General features: G+C 36.7%; 3 protein-coding genes across 9 annotated transcripts in view; 1 reads left to right on the top strand and 2 right to left on the bottom strand.

Annotated features, from left to right (window-relative positions):
• LOC126623585 (G-type lectin S-receptor-like serine/threonine-protein kinase At4g27290) overlaps nt 1-18,498 on the bottom strand; it is a 47,789-nt gene that overhangs the window by 20,380 nt on the left and 8,911 nt on the right. Inside the window, exon 2 of one of the 6 annotated variants that reach the window (XM_050292510.1) lies at nt 13,517-13,733. The exons of the other annotated variants lie outside the window; for them this stretch is intronic. Coding sequence (XP_050148467.1) covers nt 13,517-13,733 — 217 coding nt within the window. The remainder of the gene's footprint in view (nt 1-13,516; nt 13,734-18,498) is intronic. 6 annotated transcript variants of the gene reach the window in all.
• LOC126623590 (uncharacterized) overlaps nt 1-18,498 on the top strand; it is a 38,851-nt gene that overhangs the window by 9,679 nt on the left and 10,674 nt on the right. Inside the window, exons 2-4 of one of the 2 annotated variants that reach the window (XM_050292524.1) lie at nt 16,419-16,795; nt 16,908-16,967; nt 17,394-17,702. In XM_050292524.1, the coding sequence (XP_050148481.1) occupies nt 16,419-16,795; nt 16,908-16,967; nt 17,394-17,609 (653 nt within the window). In that variant the 3' untranslated portion in view covers nt 17,610-17,702. Of the gene's footprint in view, nt 1-16,418; nt 16,796-16,907; nt 16,968-17,393; nt 17,703-18,498 lie in introns of those variants that run through there. The other variant, XM_050292525.1, reaches the window with a different exon arrangement.
• On the bottom strand, nt 10,982-12,144 carry LOC126623591 (uncharacterized). The gene is made up of 6 exons (XM_050292526.1): nt 11,990-12,144; nt 11,832-11,918; nt 11,653-11,692; nt 11,507-11,560; nt 11,371-11,427; nt 10,982-11,285 (listed from the first exon to the last, which is right to left on the bottom strand). Exons 1-6 carry the CDS (start codon nt 12,130-12,132, stop codon nt 11,226-11,228), a joined length of 441 nt encoding a protein of 146 aa, XP_050148483.1. The 5' UTR covers nt 12,133-12,144; the 3' UTR covers nt 10,982-11,225.

Raw genomic sequence — 18,498 nt, forward strand, 5'->3', positions numbered from 1 at the left:
AATGTAAATAGTCTGTAAGTTGGCTATTCCTAGTCTTAGGATTAATTGTAATATGCAAAGGTTGGAGCTTGCGTTAAATGAGGAGTATGATTGACTAATGTTACACGACAAAGCTCTTTTCTGGTGACACGCCCCGATCCCGATATTCCCTGAATACCAGAATAGGCACGTGCTAGCCGACACCCAAAGGTGACGAAAGCTATTTATTGAATGCTGAGAACAAGGAATAGATAAGGTTTATAAATGTAAAAGAATAAAGAATATGCATTAAGGAATGTGTCAGAGCCTACAACTAACCAGAATACTAAAAAAAATAATATAAAATTGAATGAATAAATGAGTAGGTCCTACACCAAGAGGACTCGAAGATGCCGCTGCGGAGGTGCCTTGACGCCGGGATTGTATGCCTCGATTCTAAGTCCTGAATGAGGGCGCAAAACAAAGGTGAGTGGATCAAGTTCATATATAAAACAGTTATCAACGTACTAACCCCCATGTTTATATAAAGAAAACTACCAGCATAGTAAGTGATAGGTTTACTGAAAACCCTAACATGCCAAAAATATCTCAAAAGACATATCGCAGAAATCAAAACATCAATCGTCTCACAGATCGTCTCGTAACCGTGGTGTGTTACCAGTAAGATCACTGAATAAATATAACTCCCGACCCTATGACAGCACCGTGGTCTCTGCGCCCGTAGCCAAAGATTACCAACTTCGGGCCCAATGCCTGCTCCGTGTCCCTCAACCCGTAGCTAGGGATTATTTCTCCCGACCTATCTGCCAACCCCAGATCCTCACCCCAGGCGGCATAGTGTCCACTAGGTACGCACAAATAGTTACGCGTCTCATAAATAACCACTTCATAGTATAAAGTCATCCATCGTTTATACTGTAAAGAGGGGTTTCTAAAACATGTTCTAGCATCCTATCGTCATCCATCAAATAGTCTACCAGTTCATGGTTTTTATAGAAAATACGATATATCAAACTATAGCTCAATATAGGCTAATAATTAATTCCTCACAAAAAAACGAGACAATAAACAACATATTTCATAAACATGCTTAACATAAAATCAATTCATAACTCGTAAGGCATGCTATTCATTTATGTAATTAAACTATGAAATCATGTAATTTTAGAAGAAGTCCACTCACCGTACACCGATGGTGCAAAGCTGTACCAAAAAGGAATAACGGAATCACCTCTAATAATTGCACCTAATCACATAAAGGGGGTACCTTTAGTCAAACTCTATTCAAACGATTTAATTTGGGAAAACGAACTTCAAAAACAGGTCTAGGACTTTGAGCCCATGGAGTGTGTTGGTGCCTTTTGCAATTTCAGCTCGTGTGGGCAAGGACTTTGTGCCGTTGGAGCGTAATACGGTTTCGTGCCATTTGAGATTTGATGCGGCTTTGTGCCATTTGACCAATTCGGTAATTAAAGGGATTTTGATCCATTGCATGAGTTTCACCAATTTGAAGTGGTGAGTCCATCGAGTTTTGTACTTTGAGATGGTTTGCATCCACAGTTTTGAAGTAGTTCGAAGTTGTCTATATTTGTATTGTTTTTTTCCTCCACTTTGCTCCGTGTCTTGATTTGATCTTAGCCCAACGATTAACAATGACCACCCAAAAGATTTTGAAGACAAGCATTAATTCAATCATGCCCATGAATTAATTCAAGCCATAAGTAGTTTGTCCTTGTGGGATCAAACCAACCTTCAACTAAAGTTATGACAAACTTTGTCTCTTCACCTACTTAATTGCTTGCTGGAGATCTTTATTCCAATTCCTAACTTAGGAATTTGAATGAAACTTGGTCAGCAACTACACTAATGTTGGTGCACCTTGAGCCTGGGCATATCCTTCAACGCTAGCAACAAGCTTCTTTTCCGGATAATTATCTGGTCAACTTTGTGCTTTAGTGCAACAGTGGGTTTCGAGCTTTGCATTCGAGACTTCCGTCATGATTTGGAGCTGACCATGAAATTAATCCGTTGCATTCCTCGTTTACATTTTTCTATGCATGTGATTGGGTATAAACGAGGGAATATGTGTGTGGAATTTAGCGGTTTTATACCATTTGATATTTGATACGGCTTCGTGCTATTTGGGATTTGAATAATTAATAGGTAAATGACCCATTAATTAGAATTTGAGTATGACATCTAGAAGGGTTTTAGAGCCACGCCGCATTCACTTTTTATTAAGGGAACTTGATGGTGCTTTGACTTGTCTTGTTGCACTTCTTTTTCTTCCCCTTTTTTTTTGTTTGGTGTCGATGAGGTGGGGTTGCCCACTTTTTCTTCCTAGCTTTTCTTTGTCTTGGGACCCCTATAAGTTTGTCTCCATCTCATCTTTTCTTTGTTCTTCATATGAGCAACATTCCCTATAAAATTAGGAACTTTGTTGCGTGAGCAGCATCCATTAAAAGGAAATCTAGGAAATGTACTCTTTGTAGAATTTGTAATTACTTGGTCAAAGTAGCAGGAGTGAATTTAGTTTATATAAACCAGGGATTCGTTCCGGTTTCATGGTTGTGTCTAAAATTTGATATCATACTACTTACGTATCCTTAACGAAATCAAACCGGCGGAGTTCATGAAATATTTGATTTGGATTGGTAGACTTGCATTCAGACTTGGCAAAATGAGAAGCCAATTGGATTTATTTAAAACCCATATATGTGACCTTCGGTAATCGTCTAATAGGCTTTGTAAAATAGGACCTTGATTTGTCTTTTCCTTAAGTAGCTTAGGACTTGAAGACATAAAGTAAGACTCCAAGTCCCACGTGAGGTGCATTCTACAAGTTAAAGAAGCTCATATTTTCCTCCCTTGCTACAGCCTTCGGTGTATTTAAAACTCCACAAATTTGACTTATGAATCAAACATAATGATGACTAAAATTAATAACTTATGGTGATGCATGATTAGGATTTGCCATCCTTTCACCATTTTCTAATAATATTTTGTCCCTTTTTCTAGGGAATCGCATGCATGGGATCCCTATTTGTTTGCTCTTCATCACGTGTTATTTGCATTTCCTTTCTTCATGGAACTTATGAAAGCTCTATAGACTTTTAAGAAAATTGCAGCGACATGTCTTCGATCTTCGAAGCAGCAACATATCTTAATATTTAGAGTAGCGATCATTATATGAGGAAGGCAACAATGCTCTTTGTTATCACTACGAACTCCATAGAAACAATAGGAAAACATGGAGCCCTTTGTGCAGTAGATTTTTGGGAGCCTCCTTTTGACCTTTAAACAGACTTTTAGAACCCCATGTTATATTGGTTTCCTTCAATTAATCCTTCTACCGTCATCGCATTGAGGGTGATCAACAAAAGAAAGAGAAACATTCATTTCCAGCAAGCCTTCTATGCATCCATGCGCATCGTCCCTTTTTCTGCAACTCCTGGCTGCCATGAGATGCTTGTTTGGTCCCAAAAGGAACTCTTATGTGGCCTCTTCTTTCTTGCTATACATGACTAATGACGGCAATAATTGTCCGTACGAATCCATGAGCTTGCCACCTAGATCATCATGCTTAGATTTGTGCGGTGGTTGTGTAATGGCGGCGTTAAAGTCACTGGTGTTGTCCTTGGCTTTGTCTTCTGTTTGACATTGGAAGTGGTGATGTAATAGCGACCTCCATAAGGTTATGCAAACGATCATTTGATAGCAACTTGTCTTTAGTTTATTCGAGGAGGTTACGAGTTCAAATCTCAAAGAGAAACATGTTCAAATTTTAAAAAGGAATGTCAACAATCTTCTTATTTGAAATTCTTTATTCTACATTATTGACTCTCTTTTTCATCGTGCAATGTTACACAATGGTCCAAACTGTAGATTTTTTAAGTCATTCTTCAAAGGTCAAATCTACTAAAAATCAATTAATTTTAAGATCGTTTAGTAGATGAAAACATTAAGTACTCGTAGCAAAATACAAAACAACTTAAATGTCAAAATATAAAACCTACATCACAATATGTACATTTTTCACAATACCCATAAAGTCTATATGTCACTGTTTCTTTTGGTATGAAAATTGACATCAATGCTGCAATTTCCACCCATTTGTTCCTGATTAACGCTTCAAATTTTCATTGCCAATCTACAAACAATAGTGAGAAAATTAAAAATCAAATAAAAAGAGTTAAATGATAAGTGAGAAATGCATATTGAAATGTTATCGTTAATAAAGTTGTTACCTATTAGGAATCACCATAATTAGCTGGAATGAAGCAAGACTTCTTTGTATACTACATTCCGTGTAAATACACCTTGTTGGCCGACTATGGAGCTATTTTTTACTAACACAGTTGTGGTTGACTTTGAGACCCCCCTCGATAAAGCCACATATAATTGTCCGTGACTGAAGACGTGATCTAGAAGGTAAACGCCTACATGTGGTATTGTCTGACCTTGAGATTTGTTTATAGTGATAGAGAACTTAGTTTCACTGGAAACTGCTTTCTTGTAAGTTCAAATGGAAGCCCAGCAGTATCAGTACTTTTGAGAGGGATTCTTGGTAAGAAAACTCTGGATCCGGCAAATTGTCCAGTTAGAATTTCAGCATCAATAAGATTTCGGTAAGAACCACGACACAATAATCTTGTACCATTACACAATCCCAATTTCGGATCAATATTCCTTAAAAGCATGATTGGAGCACCTCTTTTCAGAGTTAACTTGTGCGAAGGCAAACCACCAAGTGAGATTGAATTCAAGAACTCTGGCTGATACAAATTCCTTTCATCATCCTCAACTGAATCAAATGAATACATTGTCTCTTCTAAACCTGGAAACATATTGATTATCTTTTCATTTAACATATCAACGTCTTCATTTGTAGGAGTTACCACTGCCCTTTCCACCATGTAGGTTGCATCATTCATATGATCCTCTAAGTCAGGGATGATTTTGGCAATTAATTGATTAATGGAATGCTCACTCTCCCATGGTATCACCATGCATTCAGGTAGTTTTACCATATCATCCATAATAACATCTTCATTCCCATCACCAACACGAAGTAAAAATTCTGAAAATTCACGATCATTTATGGATCTCATGTTTTGTTTGAGTTTTAAAATCTTTACCTGTGACCAAAATGATGCCTTAACAACACTTGCTTGGATTAGTTCAGACTTGGTTCCTTTCCGGATAACAGGAAGAACTTGTCGAAAATCTCCCCCAAATATCATTATTTTCCCCCCAAATGGTAAGTCAATATCTGTTAGGTCTCTGAACGTTCGATCGAGTGCTTCAAATGCATGACGATGCGTCATTGTTGCTTCATCCCAAATAATTGCCTTTGCCTTTTGTATTAGCTTTGCTAAATCAGATTGCTTACCAATCGAACACATCGATGATGCATCAAGACTAAGTGGTATCTTGAATTTAGAATGTGCTATCCTCCCACCAGGCAATATCGTAGCTGCTATTCCAAATGATGTTGTTGCTAATATTATGTGGCCCAACCTTCTCAAGCTTGCTAACAATGCGCGATATAAGTAAGTTTTTCCAGTTCCACCAGGACCATCCACAAAAAAATTGCATTCTCTGATCGTTGAACTGCACCCATTATTATGTTAAACGCATTTCTTTGGTCATCATTTAAACGTTCAATTGCATCAAGATCTTGTTGTGGAATACCTATGGATATCTCATCTTCAATACATCTTGTCATTCCTGAACTTGATTCATTTCCTCTTGTCATTTGGGGCAAATCAAACTCGTTTATACTCTTATTAAATTGAACCAAAAGTATGTTCAACTCACGCAAGAGTCTGTTGGTAGCAAATGTGGGAGTTATGTTAGTCATGGAAACATAATCTTCTATCATGAATGGATAGAACTCATCCCATAACCCTCGAACACCAATTGGTGCACAATATGCCAATATGGTGACGAATAATCTTCTTAAAGCCGACGGCATTTGAATTGTGGAGGCCTCTAACAAACATTGTCGAATACTGTCATCTCTTTCTAAAAAAACCTCGTTGTTCTGCTGCCTGCTTAAATGTTGGATGCAAAACCCCATTAACTGTTCTCAAGTTTGTGAAAGATGTTGGTCCTCTAACATGATTAAGAAGAATCCGAAGGTAAAATTTTTCACCTTCAGCAGGTGAAACTGCATATATTCGTCCAATAACCTTGTTACGATTCATTCTTTTAGACCACTTTCTTTGAGCTTGAATCCATCTGTAATGTGATGGGATTTCCATGTATACGTACCGTCGCGCTTCTGCATCCACATGATTAAGTGTAAAAAATTCAGTTAACATTGTCTTTCTTGTACTCTTATCATGTAGAATATTTATTATGCTCTCGTCGGCACGAAACTGAACTTGGTGCATATTAGGAAGATGTATTTGCAATCGCTCAACAGATGGGTAAATTCGATTAATAATGAACTTGAATATCTTCCATAATGCCTCTGGTGCGCAAACTCATCTTGCATCCTGAAACTGCTTTATTTCATCGTATTCAGGGTTTGATTGCACTTCGACTGTCACTCTATCTGGGCCTTTGTAAACATACTTATATAAGTACTTGACACTTTTTATGCTTGCACAAATTTCAACATTGATATGACAATCATACCTTAACAGCAACCATGGATTATATGGAATGACCCAACTATTATCAACCATTATGTTTCCTTGTCGATCAAGAGAGACGGGCAATCGATTTCCTCGCCTTTGATAAATTGGATACGAATCATTCCCTTGAACAGTGACTGGTGCAAATGGTTTGGGATACTTTCTCTTACAGCTCCCATTTTTCATACATGGAGATTGAGGATTATGAATCCCACACGGGCCATGAATCATATGCTTTAACACCACATTGTAAAGTTGAGGCTCTACGTCTTCGTTTGGTATTTCAGCTCTAACAATTCGGTCATACTCATCTGGGTTATTGATCTTATCATTTTCATCTAACACCACCAGCATATGCACATGTGGAAGACCACGTTTCTGAAACTCAATAACGTATGCGTAGGCAACAACATTGCCCAGTACCCCCTTTTCAATGATGTCTTCTTTTAGTTGCTCAAGTTTTGCACGAAATACTCTAGTGAGTAAGTCAAGACGATCTTGTGGAGTTTGTCCAGCGAGTAATTCACTTTTGATTTCTTCCCAACTTGGGTTACATGTCATGGTAATAAAAAGATCTGGCTTTCCGAATCTTTGAACCAGAGTCATTGCATCTTGATATCGTTGGTACATGTCACGTGGGCTTCCAACAAATGATGATGGTAAAATAATTCTACGCCCAATGCTACCTGTTAATTTTTTATTTTCAATTAACTATATATATTGTACAGATTTTGAACAAAGTTATATTTTAAATAACGATAACTGAAATGATATATATACCTGCATTGTGTTGACCTGCATTTAAAGAGTCTTGAAGTCCTTTATAGAGATCCGCTCTAACTGTGGCTTGATTAGAACGCAGCCATCGAAGTTTTTGTGATTCAATTTTAATGTAGTTATCTACAGCATATTGTTGCAAGAGACGCCCACCTCGAAGCAAAAGTGATGATCCATTATGGCGTATCTGCAGAAGCAAATTTCATATATTGCTTTTAATATGGGAATCATCATTCATTTGTATATATTGGGAAGTAAATTATGTTATCAGTACAAACCTGTAACATATAAGCATAATAGTCGCAACATGTTATTGCTCTTCCACCATCATCACGACTATTAACATCCCAACCATATGTACCGTAAGGTAGCAATAATGGATACTGTAACGGATCATAAAATCCGACATAGTCTCGGACGTGAGAAAGTCTTCCACTAATTGTCTCGACCACGATATCCCTTCCATTTGCAATGGTGGCATCATCTCCATCTATTATAATTGCTGCAACTTGTGATGCTGATGGTAGACTATATTGACGCCGATCTATTGGTTGCTCTTTTAGGATCAACTTGCAATTCGGCAAATCTTGGCGTTGTCCGAGGCTTCGCAATGTATGAACAAAAGGATTATGGTTGTTCAACATATGTTGTATCTTTTCAACCACACATCTATCTAAAAGTTCACTTTCACACATTCGGTTTTCAACTTCATGCTCAGTGTCATATATATCCGCTTGTAAAAATCGCGGTCTGTTTCCTTCATGTGGTAAAAGTCCACCAATCTTATGATATAATGCACCTTGAGCACGAAATGTGTAAATCCCACGGCCACCAATATTTATTCTTTCATCCACGTGTACTCCCATTGAAGTGAATGCAAATGCGTGATTGTAAGCTCGAATATTTTGCCTAAAGTGTCTACCCTCATTTGTTTGGTCAGAGAAAAGAGCAACCATTTCTGGTGGAGACTGTATTGGGGGTAAAGCAACTCTTCCTTTCAAGCAACACATATTCAAAGTTTCTCGAGTAAACAATTGTGCGTAGCAGTACGGACATGTGGTTGGAGCAGGTAAGCGGTAACCTAGGATACCCCGATTCTCATTATAATTTCTAGCACAATTGTGGTTTCTTCTTCCTCTACTTTGCCGCACATGACGATTGGTTCTAGTTGCATGTTCTTCTTCTGATATTTGTACATGAATATCCAACACTCAGTATAAGAATTTCCTTTGTAACTAATAGTATATCTATATATAGATAGAATTATATACTAAGCTCACCATGGGGAACAGTTGAGAGCATCCCATCATATATTTGTGACCTATTCGAATGTGTCAATTGGCCTATATGAGTACGCATTCTAGCAGAAGTTTGGTCATCACGATTTGTGATATCTGACAGAACCCTTGAACTCGCGCTTTCATGCTCAATTTGTTCTAATAAATACATCACATTATAATATGATTAGTTAAAAAATTAATGTTTAATATTTAATATATTTAGTTGTGGTCTAATATTTTGTAAGACTACCACTAAAAATAACTACAACATTGAGATCAATATGAGAGTACGAACAAAAGAATAAAATGAGATTTCAATGCACAAAATAGTGTTCTAAAAATTACCTAATTTTTATAGTGTGAAACAAATACAAATAAAGAAATTTAAATAAATACCTGGAATTTGTTGTTGTATATTACTGGGGTTGACCTCAACATCATAGTTAGCCAAATGAACTCGTTCTTGTATATTACTGGGACCTACTTGTTGCATAGTTAAAAAAAATAGAAATTAGATGTTTTTAATTTTTTTAATTATGAGTTTAAGAAAAAATAATATGCAATAAATACCAGGAATTTCTTGTTGTATGTTACTGGGGGATGTCATAGTATGATCATCACTTGGAGTTGAAATTTGTTGTCTTTTTTCTTGTGCTATTAGACGTCGTCGAGCTAGATATCTTTGACGTTCTTCAGGACTCAATGATTGACGCCATTGTCTTGTACGACTTTGAGCACGCTCCATGGAAAAATTTATCTAAAAAATTAATAAACATAATGAACCTAAATAGAATACAAATTTTGTGACATTCCACAAATACGAAAAGGTGTATACAGATGCCTACGAACAGAAGAAAACAAAAGCTTTATGTTCTACATGTCCTCCATTTGTTGTATTCTTTTTTCTCCATTTCTATTTTATTTGATTTATAAATACATTCAGTTCTCTTTTAATTGGCTATATACTACATGTGAGAGGAGCGCACAACGGGCGTCTTACACATTTGTCATATTTAACACACGCCAAGAATAAAACTAAGAAAAATATTACTCTTTATCTTGATAGATTAAAAAACATGTATTAGCATGTCCTAACATATGATTCTGTTTTGAGGGTCTAATTTGTCAATATTTGAAAGACACTCTTGTGCTCTCTTCAAAACAATAGGCAAGACAACAATATTGTTGGGCACTTTATCTTTGTTCAATCGCATCTTCTCGGTATCTCCATTAGCCGTTAAAACCTTCTCTATTAGAAGCAACTTGTCCTACAGCTGCATAATATGCTCGTATTAAATGGTTCAATAACAATTGGAGTGTTGTCAAATGGCATGTAGGCATACTCAATTGAAGGTGAGGTTCTGATCATGACAGAGTGCAAGAAATCCTGCATCAGGTTCAACCAAAGCACCAATTAAAAGGCAAAAAGCTATGTAATAAATTTTAGCTGGTGTTTGTGCTAAAACTTTAATCCATCGGAACCACAAAGGAACCTAAAAAAGTAGGAACAACCACATTAAGCTATAAAAACGATAATTTTTCATTTTAAGTTTTTACTTATACATGCACTAGCCTCTTGCACGCACTAACGTGCGTGTGAGAGGCATTTTTGCATCACGGGCGCTACGCGCCCCACAAATGTGTTATTTTAAATATTCTTATATTTCTTAAGTGGTTATTTTATAAATTGTGGGTGTGTGTTCATCACAACAATTTCTCATTATTTTCAATCATCTCCAAAGAATTGCGTAAAAATTATTTAAAAATTAATTGAATGCAAATATGTGATTAAAACTGAAAATGGAGAGAGAATGCAAATTGAAAACATGAATTACTAACCCAATAAAAATTTCGATTTTAGGAAAAGAATTTTTTCTGAAAATAATTTTCACCCTAAAATTCATCACCATCTATTTGTATAAACAATGAAGAAGCAAAACTGAAGAGAACTGGTTGGATTAATTGGAACACTGCCAATTTCATTGATCCTTCTTCCCATGCGAATAAGAAATCAAATTGAGTATCTAATTATAGCTTTAAATGTAAACAAACAAATTAAAAGGCTAACTAAAACTATTAAAGCAAAAAACAACATTAATTTAAATTTTGAACAACCTGATTTCTGTATTTTTCTTCTTTGGTTCTGCAAAGATATGAAAAGATGAAAATCAACTTATTCCTTTTATCTGTTGCGTAACTTGCATTACCAACATTCACAAAGAAAGATTCATGTAGGAAAACTACAGTTTTGAAGTTAAATTGGGTTTTAATGAATAAATTTAGACAACGTCTGTCCACAAACACATTGATCTCTAAGACATCAAATGATATGAATTACAAAGAACAGGAATAAAATGGGTTCTATCACAGAAATGAACAACATATAAGGCAATAATTGTGCAAATGGTTCTCTGCAAGTGCAGGCTGTGCAGGCCATGAGATTTAGTTGCGTACGTTCACAGCAACACCAATGGTTCTTCCATGCTTGAAAATATAGACGGATTACTTCCAAACAGAAATACATTGGCATCAGATACGTGTGAAATCAAAGCCATGCTTGCCACCCATTTGCTTGCACTTGGTGCTTTAGATTTTCATGGTTAATCTGCAAGTAATGATGATAAAATAAGAAGTCTAACTATAATGCACAATCCTAAATATAAAGGTTGTAAGCAATTTAACCTAAATACCTTTAACTTTGACAATTTTCTGATGGCAATACTTTTACTCCAGATACTTTTAGAATACTGAAAGATAAATAATTTGTCAAATTTGAGATAACAAATTGTAATCATGTTTACAAAATTAAATAGTAAGAAATGTTACCTTAATCTTGTACTTCAACCTTTGTACTTTGCGACGGGTGTGATGCTTGTAAAACTGACAAAAAAATGCAATTTTATTTCTATTTGAAAATTGAATGCAATTTGAATTTCCAGTATACTTCCGTATGAAAATAAGAGAATACTTACCGTATTTAGAAAAGTTGTTTGGTCACTATTAATCTTTTTCCTGCGCCCATAATTTTTTTTTTATAATTCGAGATAATTAATTTGTAGATTTTTTTTAATTTTATAATTTGAGATAATTAATTTGTAGAATGATATAGACAATGCCATTAAAAATAAATAGGTAAGAAATGGTGTTGTACCTAATTTGTTGGACTTTATTCCAAATTCGTATGATGCAAGGAGTTGTTGAAGGTTTTAATTCTTCTACAGCCTTTTTCATGCGCCACCTATATATTGAAGATACATATAATGTTAGAATTTTTTGTAACAAATTTAATAAAGAATTTAGAATACATACTGCTCATGCTTCTTTTTTTTCCACTCTTTGAGAATCAGTTGGCTTAGATCAGTAGTTTTTACTCCGACAGATATCTCCCACCCAGGTGTAAAAATAGAGACACGTCTGTTTGTGATCTTATCAATAGGTAGTTCCTTCTCCATTTTTTTGTGGGTGTTCTTGTAAATATCCTGAGAATGAAAACAAATAATTTTTTTAATTTCGATAGCACACGTATAGGACATCAAGATAATCAAAATTGAAACTCATAATCTAACCAAAATTTAAAAATCACACAATGGAAATTTCAAAGGAAGAAGTTTAAAAAACTAAAATTGACTTAGAAATACTAAATACAAACTCATATATACATCCTGAAAGCTGCAGTAGACCGCATCAAATTCATCACCTAAAAGATAAACCGTAAAAAAAAACCTAAAAACTGAAAAGGTAAATTTAGATTGAGATTAACCCAAAGTTACTCAAACCTTTGAACTTTGGAGCCTAATAGAATCGTCTTGACCCTATAACAAAAATGAGAGAGAAAGAATAAGAAAATTGAAATAAAAAGCACCAAGATTTTAACCACAAAAGCTATAGCATATACGTTTCAAAGGCCCGTGAAGAAAAATAAAAAAAATGAAAGCCTAACCTATCAATTGATTTATTTGATAAGATAAGGGAAGAAAAACCTGCAGAGAACAAAAACCACAATCAAACCACTACAATTAACGTGCAGAATTTTCAATAATCCTGTGAAAATGCATGAGAAGAATAAGGAATAAGAAGCATTTTGATAGAGAACAAAACACACAAATTTAATAATTGAGAACTACAGAACTACCAGTTCTTATTGGTTTTTCGCCAATTTGATCTTCTCCTTCAGACTCTAGCATAACATTTTGAATTTGTTCTCTTGAGGTTATTTTATTTCGTGTTTTATTTACATGTCCCGCAAAACCGGTTCCTCTCCCACGTTTGCTTTATTTTCATGCACGTTCGCATTTATCGTTCTTCAAAACTGTTTCCTTCACACACTTCAAGCCTGCAACTGCTGAATAGCAGTTCTATTCTAAAAAACCAAAGCACGCAGCCACTTCCTCTCTCCCTGATGTCTAGATTTGCACACGCAGTACATGAGCAGTTTCCCAAACATAATCCCTTGCATTCTTTAAGGCTCGTGCTTTTATCAAACCACGAGGTTGATGTGTCTGGCAATTTGATCCCACTGTACTTTACGAAGCCATCTCCATGGCTGCAGGCCAACGGAGTCCTTCGAACACATCCATCAGACCAATATCCCGAATTCCAATCTTTCAAAGATTTTGGCACAAATCCCTTCAAGCATGCACATATTGCAGAGTTACCATTGAAACTGCAACTAGAAAATGGACCACATAAGGCATAATTGTCACACCGATCTGCTTGGAAGGAATGTTCCCAACTGTGTGTTTGGTACACCCATGTGAACTTCTCTGTGACTCCTAATGGGTTCAATACATATCTCGAGAACACTGACATGTTCCGGAGCCTGTACTTCGAAGAGACCTCATCCTTGTTCATCACAAATTCAATCCCAGATATTGAATTTGGTTCTCTGACACCATATCCGGATCCTGTAAAATAAAGGCCATTCCATGACCCTCCTCTGCTGTGTATCTTAGATCCTTTCATTATAAAAAATTGTGGTAAGCCACGCAGATCCACTCGTTCCGAAAACTCTCCCGGAGCAGGATCTTCTGTGCTCTTCCAAGACGAGAGATACCTCTCTAAACCGGCAACCAAGTCCCAACCAAGCTTCATTTCTGGTAGGTATGTGTCACAAGGATAATCAAAACTCTGCCACAAGAAGTTATCCGGGTCAGTTTCTTTCCCATCTTGCACCACAAGATTTCCAGAATCCAATAGTTGCGATACTGGATTCCCCGCAATTCTTGAAGAATTCGATGACCACACCATGCTGTTTGAGCTATTGAGAAGGACTAGAACTCCTTGCTCAGTGAGCTTCAAAAGTCCCGAAGAATCACCAAGTGGTGTTTCTCTGTTGGCTACCCACACAACTGCATCAGTAGAATCAGTGTACCATATTCCCACGTACCGGCTTTTCGATTTACCAGGGCTGAAGAATCCCATTTCATAGCTTCCACCTACTGAAACCAGAGTTTCGCCATCTCTTATATATCGACTCGGAGTGATTGTGCCCCGTGCAGTTGCAGCTGAGATTCTTAGAAGGGAGAATAAGAAGAACAAGCACGTAAAAAAGCTTGTCAAGGCTTGCATGGTTGTTCTGAGATTGCATACTTTATCCAAAGAAATTAATACAAAAATTATGGAGAGAAGATGGACCGTTGGCCCAAAGAAAAATCTAAGTAAATTAAATGATTTGGCTTTCTTAATTGACCGGACAACTTTGGTTTGGAAAGAAAGTCAGGACTATTTACAATTCGGACCCAACTAAGTTGACAGCCGATGGTAACACTGATCACATATTCAATGGTCGATTGCCAAAGAAATTCATATGACAAATTCCTCTCCCCCAGTTGTCATGAAACAATAAGTCACTTATTATACGTCAACGGAAATCATAAAATCAATAGATTCAACTGTTGAACAATGTATCTGTGCACACGTCAAACTTTTATGTGTCAAAATTAAATGACATCTATGGTGAATTGTTGAAATTCATACCATAGCGTTATGCAAACGATCATTTGATAGCATCTTGTCTTCAATTTATTTGGGGAGGTTACAAGTTCAAATCTCAAAGAGAAACGTGTTCTAATTTTAAAGAGGAGTGTCAACAATCTTCTTATTTGAAATTTTTTATTCTACATTACTGACTCTCATTTTCATCGTGTAATGTTACACAATAGTCCAAACTGTAGATTTTTCAAATCATTCTTCAAAGTTCAAATCTAATAAAAATCAAACAATTTTAAGATCGTTTAGTCATTTAACAATTATCAAATAAATAAACAAATTGTGATTCTATTAAACATTAAAATTTTGAGAACGTCAATCAAAATATAAAACCATCTTTTATTTTACTCTTACAAAGTCTTACAAAAAGGAAAAAGAACAAACAAAACAAAATAAAATGCAATCGGATGGAATGTTGTTCCATTCCATGCGTAAAATAATGCTAATAAATCTACGGGGCATGTCGTTTCTTGCCTAGAGAGTCATCGTCCACTTACTACTTGTCCTGGCATGAAGAAACGGTACTTCTCAACTGCTTTTCAGTACTAGGCCTATAAAAATGATAGAGGCCTGATGGGTCGGCCTAAAGCCCAACCTTATTTTTAAGTGGTGGGCTAGCCGGATACATTTTCAAAGTCGGGCTTTATCCAACCCGATTTTAGATGGGCAGGGCCTAAGCCTTGCCTTTTAAGCCCTGACCCTTATCTTAGACTACTCAATACGCCCCATGTACTTTAAATATTTTTTTTTGAACAAACGACACTAACAGGGAAGGGGTCTTTCTTTAAATTAATTAACTTTTTTTCTAATATTTATATAATTGAATTGATTATATTAACCAAATAAATATCTTAGTTCAAATAGTAATTTACAACTAATAAAAGAAAAAAAATCCTAGGTTGATCTCTCAAACTTTACTATTTTTTATAGTTAAATGAACATGATTAAGGGGCCAAAAATTAGGATGGAATGGGCGGCCTGCTCATAGGCTCGAATTTTTAGGTTCATGGGCTAGGGCAGGGCCTTACATATTTGCCATTGGGCTAGCCCGATCTACCCTATTTATTTCCTATGTCCCAAACATTTGGGGCCGATTAGGGCTTAGGCCTTGAGGGCCGAGCCGGCCTGACCCAATTTACAAGTCCATGAATCAGTACCATGTCATTCATACCAATATTTCTATTTCAGCAAACAAAATTTGCAATGTTTCTATAATAGTTAATTTCCCCCAAAAAATTATACAAACAGATATTTGACAAAACTAATTATACAGAAAGAGAACAAATTATACATAATGATATTTGGCTTTTCGGTTGAAAATTATTGTTACTGTTAATGCTAATTTGAACATTTTAATATTTTCTTTGAAAAAGAATTAATGCATATTACTTTAAAATTTCTGTTTAAAATATAAGTATTTCTGTCGTACAAACATATTGTAAAAGATAAAAACCCCAAGGGTTCCAAGACTCTCACAATTCCTTAAACCTTCTCTTTTCACAAACCTCCACCGCTCCGTTTGCTCTTCTTCTTCAATACCATCACTACGCACCTCCCCAAAACCCCAAATCCCTCTCTTTCTACGGCCGCCCACCCACTCAGCCACCGCCTCCGACCTTCAAAAATGGCACGACTGGGCCAACACCCTCGCTTCATCTGTTGGGTCAACGTTCGTCTACTTGGACAACGGTGCGGACTCAACCCTTCTTCGTAGAGCTCAAATGGTTCGTGGAGGACGCAATTGAAGAACCCGAAAATGTTGATAACAATGGGGGACGCGTTAGGCTGAGGGTGGAAATTGAGGAGCTTTATATGTTGTGGAAGCAGAGGGTTGAGGAGAGGAGGCATTTTCAGTATGTTGTCGGGTGCGAGCATTGGAGGGACTTGGTGTTGTGTGTTGAAGAAGGGGTTTTGATTCCGAGGCCGGAGACTGAGCTCATTGTTGATTTGGTGGGGGGTGTGGTTTTGGGGAATGATGGGTTGTGGGCTGATTTGGGGACGGGGAGCGGCGCCATTGCGATTGGGATTGTGAGGGTTTTGGGGAGTGGTGGGAGAGTCATTGCTACGGATTTGAGTCCCGCGGCAATTGGGGTTGCAGCTTTTAATGTGCAGGGGTATGGTTTGCAGGTTAGTGTTTAAAGATTAAGTTATCTTGGTTTGAACCATTAAAGGATGTGGAAGGTAAACTCTCAGGTTTTGTGAGTAATCCACCTTACGTACCAAAGTGCCAATGTATCAGGGCTGCAAGCTGAAGTTGGACGGCATGAACCTAGAGTTGCATTGGACGGTGGTTTCAATGGTATGGATGATCTTTTACATCTTTGCAAAGGGGCTGCTTTTATGTTGAAACCTGGTGGATTCTTTGCGTTCGAAGTATCTATTTTTGCGTTTGCTAAATGTTCAAAGTGTTATCATTTGCCTTTCAAAAGTCAGTTATTTTATATTTTTATGTTGATAGAGATCAGCTGAAGTACAATCAACATAGATGGTTAAAAACTAGTTTGTATGCCGTAAATTGTGTAGTCTAGGCTTCAGATCCCGTCCATTCCTCTTTTTGCTAGAACTTTAGAAAGCAAAATGAGGTCCGAGTGAAAGCAAAACACTCTGTTTCAAATTGCAGCTACGAGGTGCCTCATGAGAAAGACATCGTGATATGCATTTACTGCTTTCAGCTAGTTTGTAATTGATCTAATCTCTCTTCCCCTTCAATCTTATGATGTTGCAGACGAATGGCGAGGAGCAGTGCAAGTATCTTGTAGAGTACATGGAAAACGATGCTGGAGGCAGCTTTTGTAATTTGAACGTGGTTCCCGATTTTGCTGGTATTAATAGATTTGTTACTGGAATCCGAGTCACCCTTTCTTTTACTCTTAGATATACAACAACAACAAAGCCTTTTACTCTTAGATATAAACAAGAAATAATCAAAATTTGTTTATGAGTAAGATTGAGATTAGGCGGAAGTGTTATGTCTATACGCTAGTTTTCTAGTACTAGAGATCCTTCTTTAATTTTCCAAGTTCCAAGTTTCCTACATTGCTGCTAGCACAATCTCCTATTTGTTTGACAATGATATAGATTGTTTTTCTTCTTTGGTGGAGAATAGCCAATAAAATGATAGCATGTTTACGTATTTAGAATACGAAAAGTCATGTTTACTTACTTGGACGGAAAAAGTCGCGAATTGAACAAGTTGGGGATAGGAAAGTCAAAAATCGGAATAACTCCATTATGCATGGTAACGTAGAGCCCACGTACTTTCATTTCCGAATGCGTTATCAAACACAACGAAAGTAAAAAATAACTCAATTACGCATTCCATGAAAGTAACACTAAAATAAACGGAGTAAAAATTTTATTGAGGAGATAAATATGTACAAAAAGTTGAACAGTTGGTGGTGGCTTTTCATCCGTAGAACACTTTGAGATTAACATATGTCAGATGTGATTGGAAGTATGGGGTTAAAGTAAATGTGCAACAAGAGCAACAAAAACCTGAGCTCTTATGCCTGAAATCAGGCCCTAACCCTTTGGGTCGAGATACAAAGCGTGTCAATCTTTGGTCTTAATTTTCAAGACACTCAACCATTCCCCTTCTTTGTTAAGCACCAACCTTCGTTTGGTGACACTAGCAACAAACCTATTAATCAGTATCTTGACAAATCCTCACTACATCCTGAAAAATCATTTGCTCTTTCTTGAGATGGGAACATCTTCCGGCATAGCCCTCTTAAGCTGCTCAGCATGACGTTCTTCGCGATTGCCTCTTCACTCTCTGGGGCAACTTGAATGGACTCCAGCTCTTTCGGCGTTTAGAGGACTCACAAAAG

This window comes from Malus sylvestris, chromosome 5 (genome assembly GCF_916048215.2).
Source record: "Malus sylvestris chromosome 5, drMalSylv7.2, whole genome shotgun sequence".
Classification (NCBI taxonomy): Eukaryota; Viridiplantae; Streptophyta; class Magnoliopsida; order Rosales; family Rosaceae; genus Malus; species Malus sylvestris.

What these genes read in the sequence shown, in the direction of transcription:
- LOC126623591 (XM_050292526.1), bottom strand. Translation starts at nt 12,132, where the DNA reads ATGGAGAAGGAACTACCTATTGATAAGATCACAAACAGACGTGTCTCT. An exon ending in GGTTGAAGTACAAGATTAAG is followed by an intron (nt 11,428 to 11,506) that starts GTAACATTTCTT and finishes TTTATCTTTCAG; the next exon opens with TATTCTAAAAGTATCTGGAG. An exon ending in GAAAATTGTCAAAGTTAAAG is followed by an intron (nt 11,286 to 11,370) that starts GTATTTAGGTTA and finishes CATTACTTGCAG; the next exon opens with ATTAACCATGAAAATCTAAA.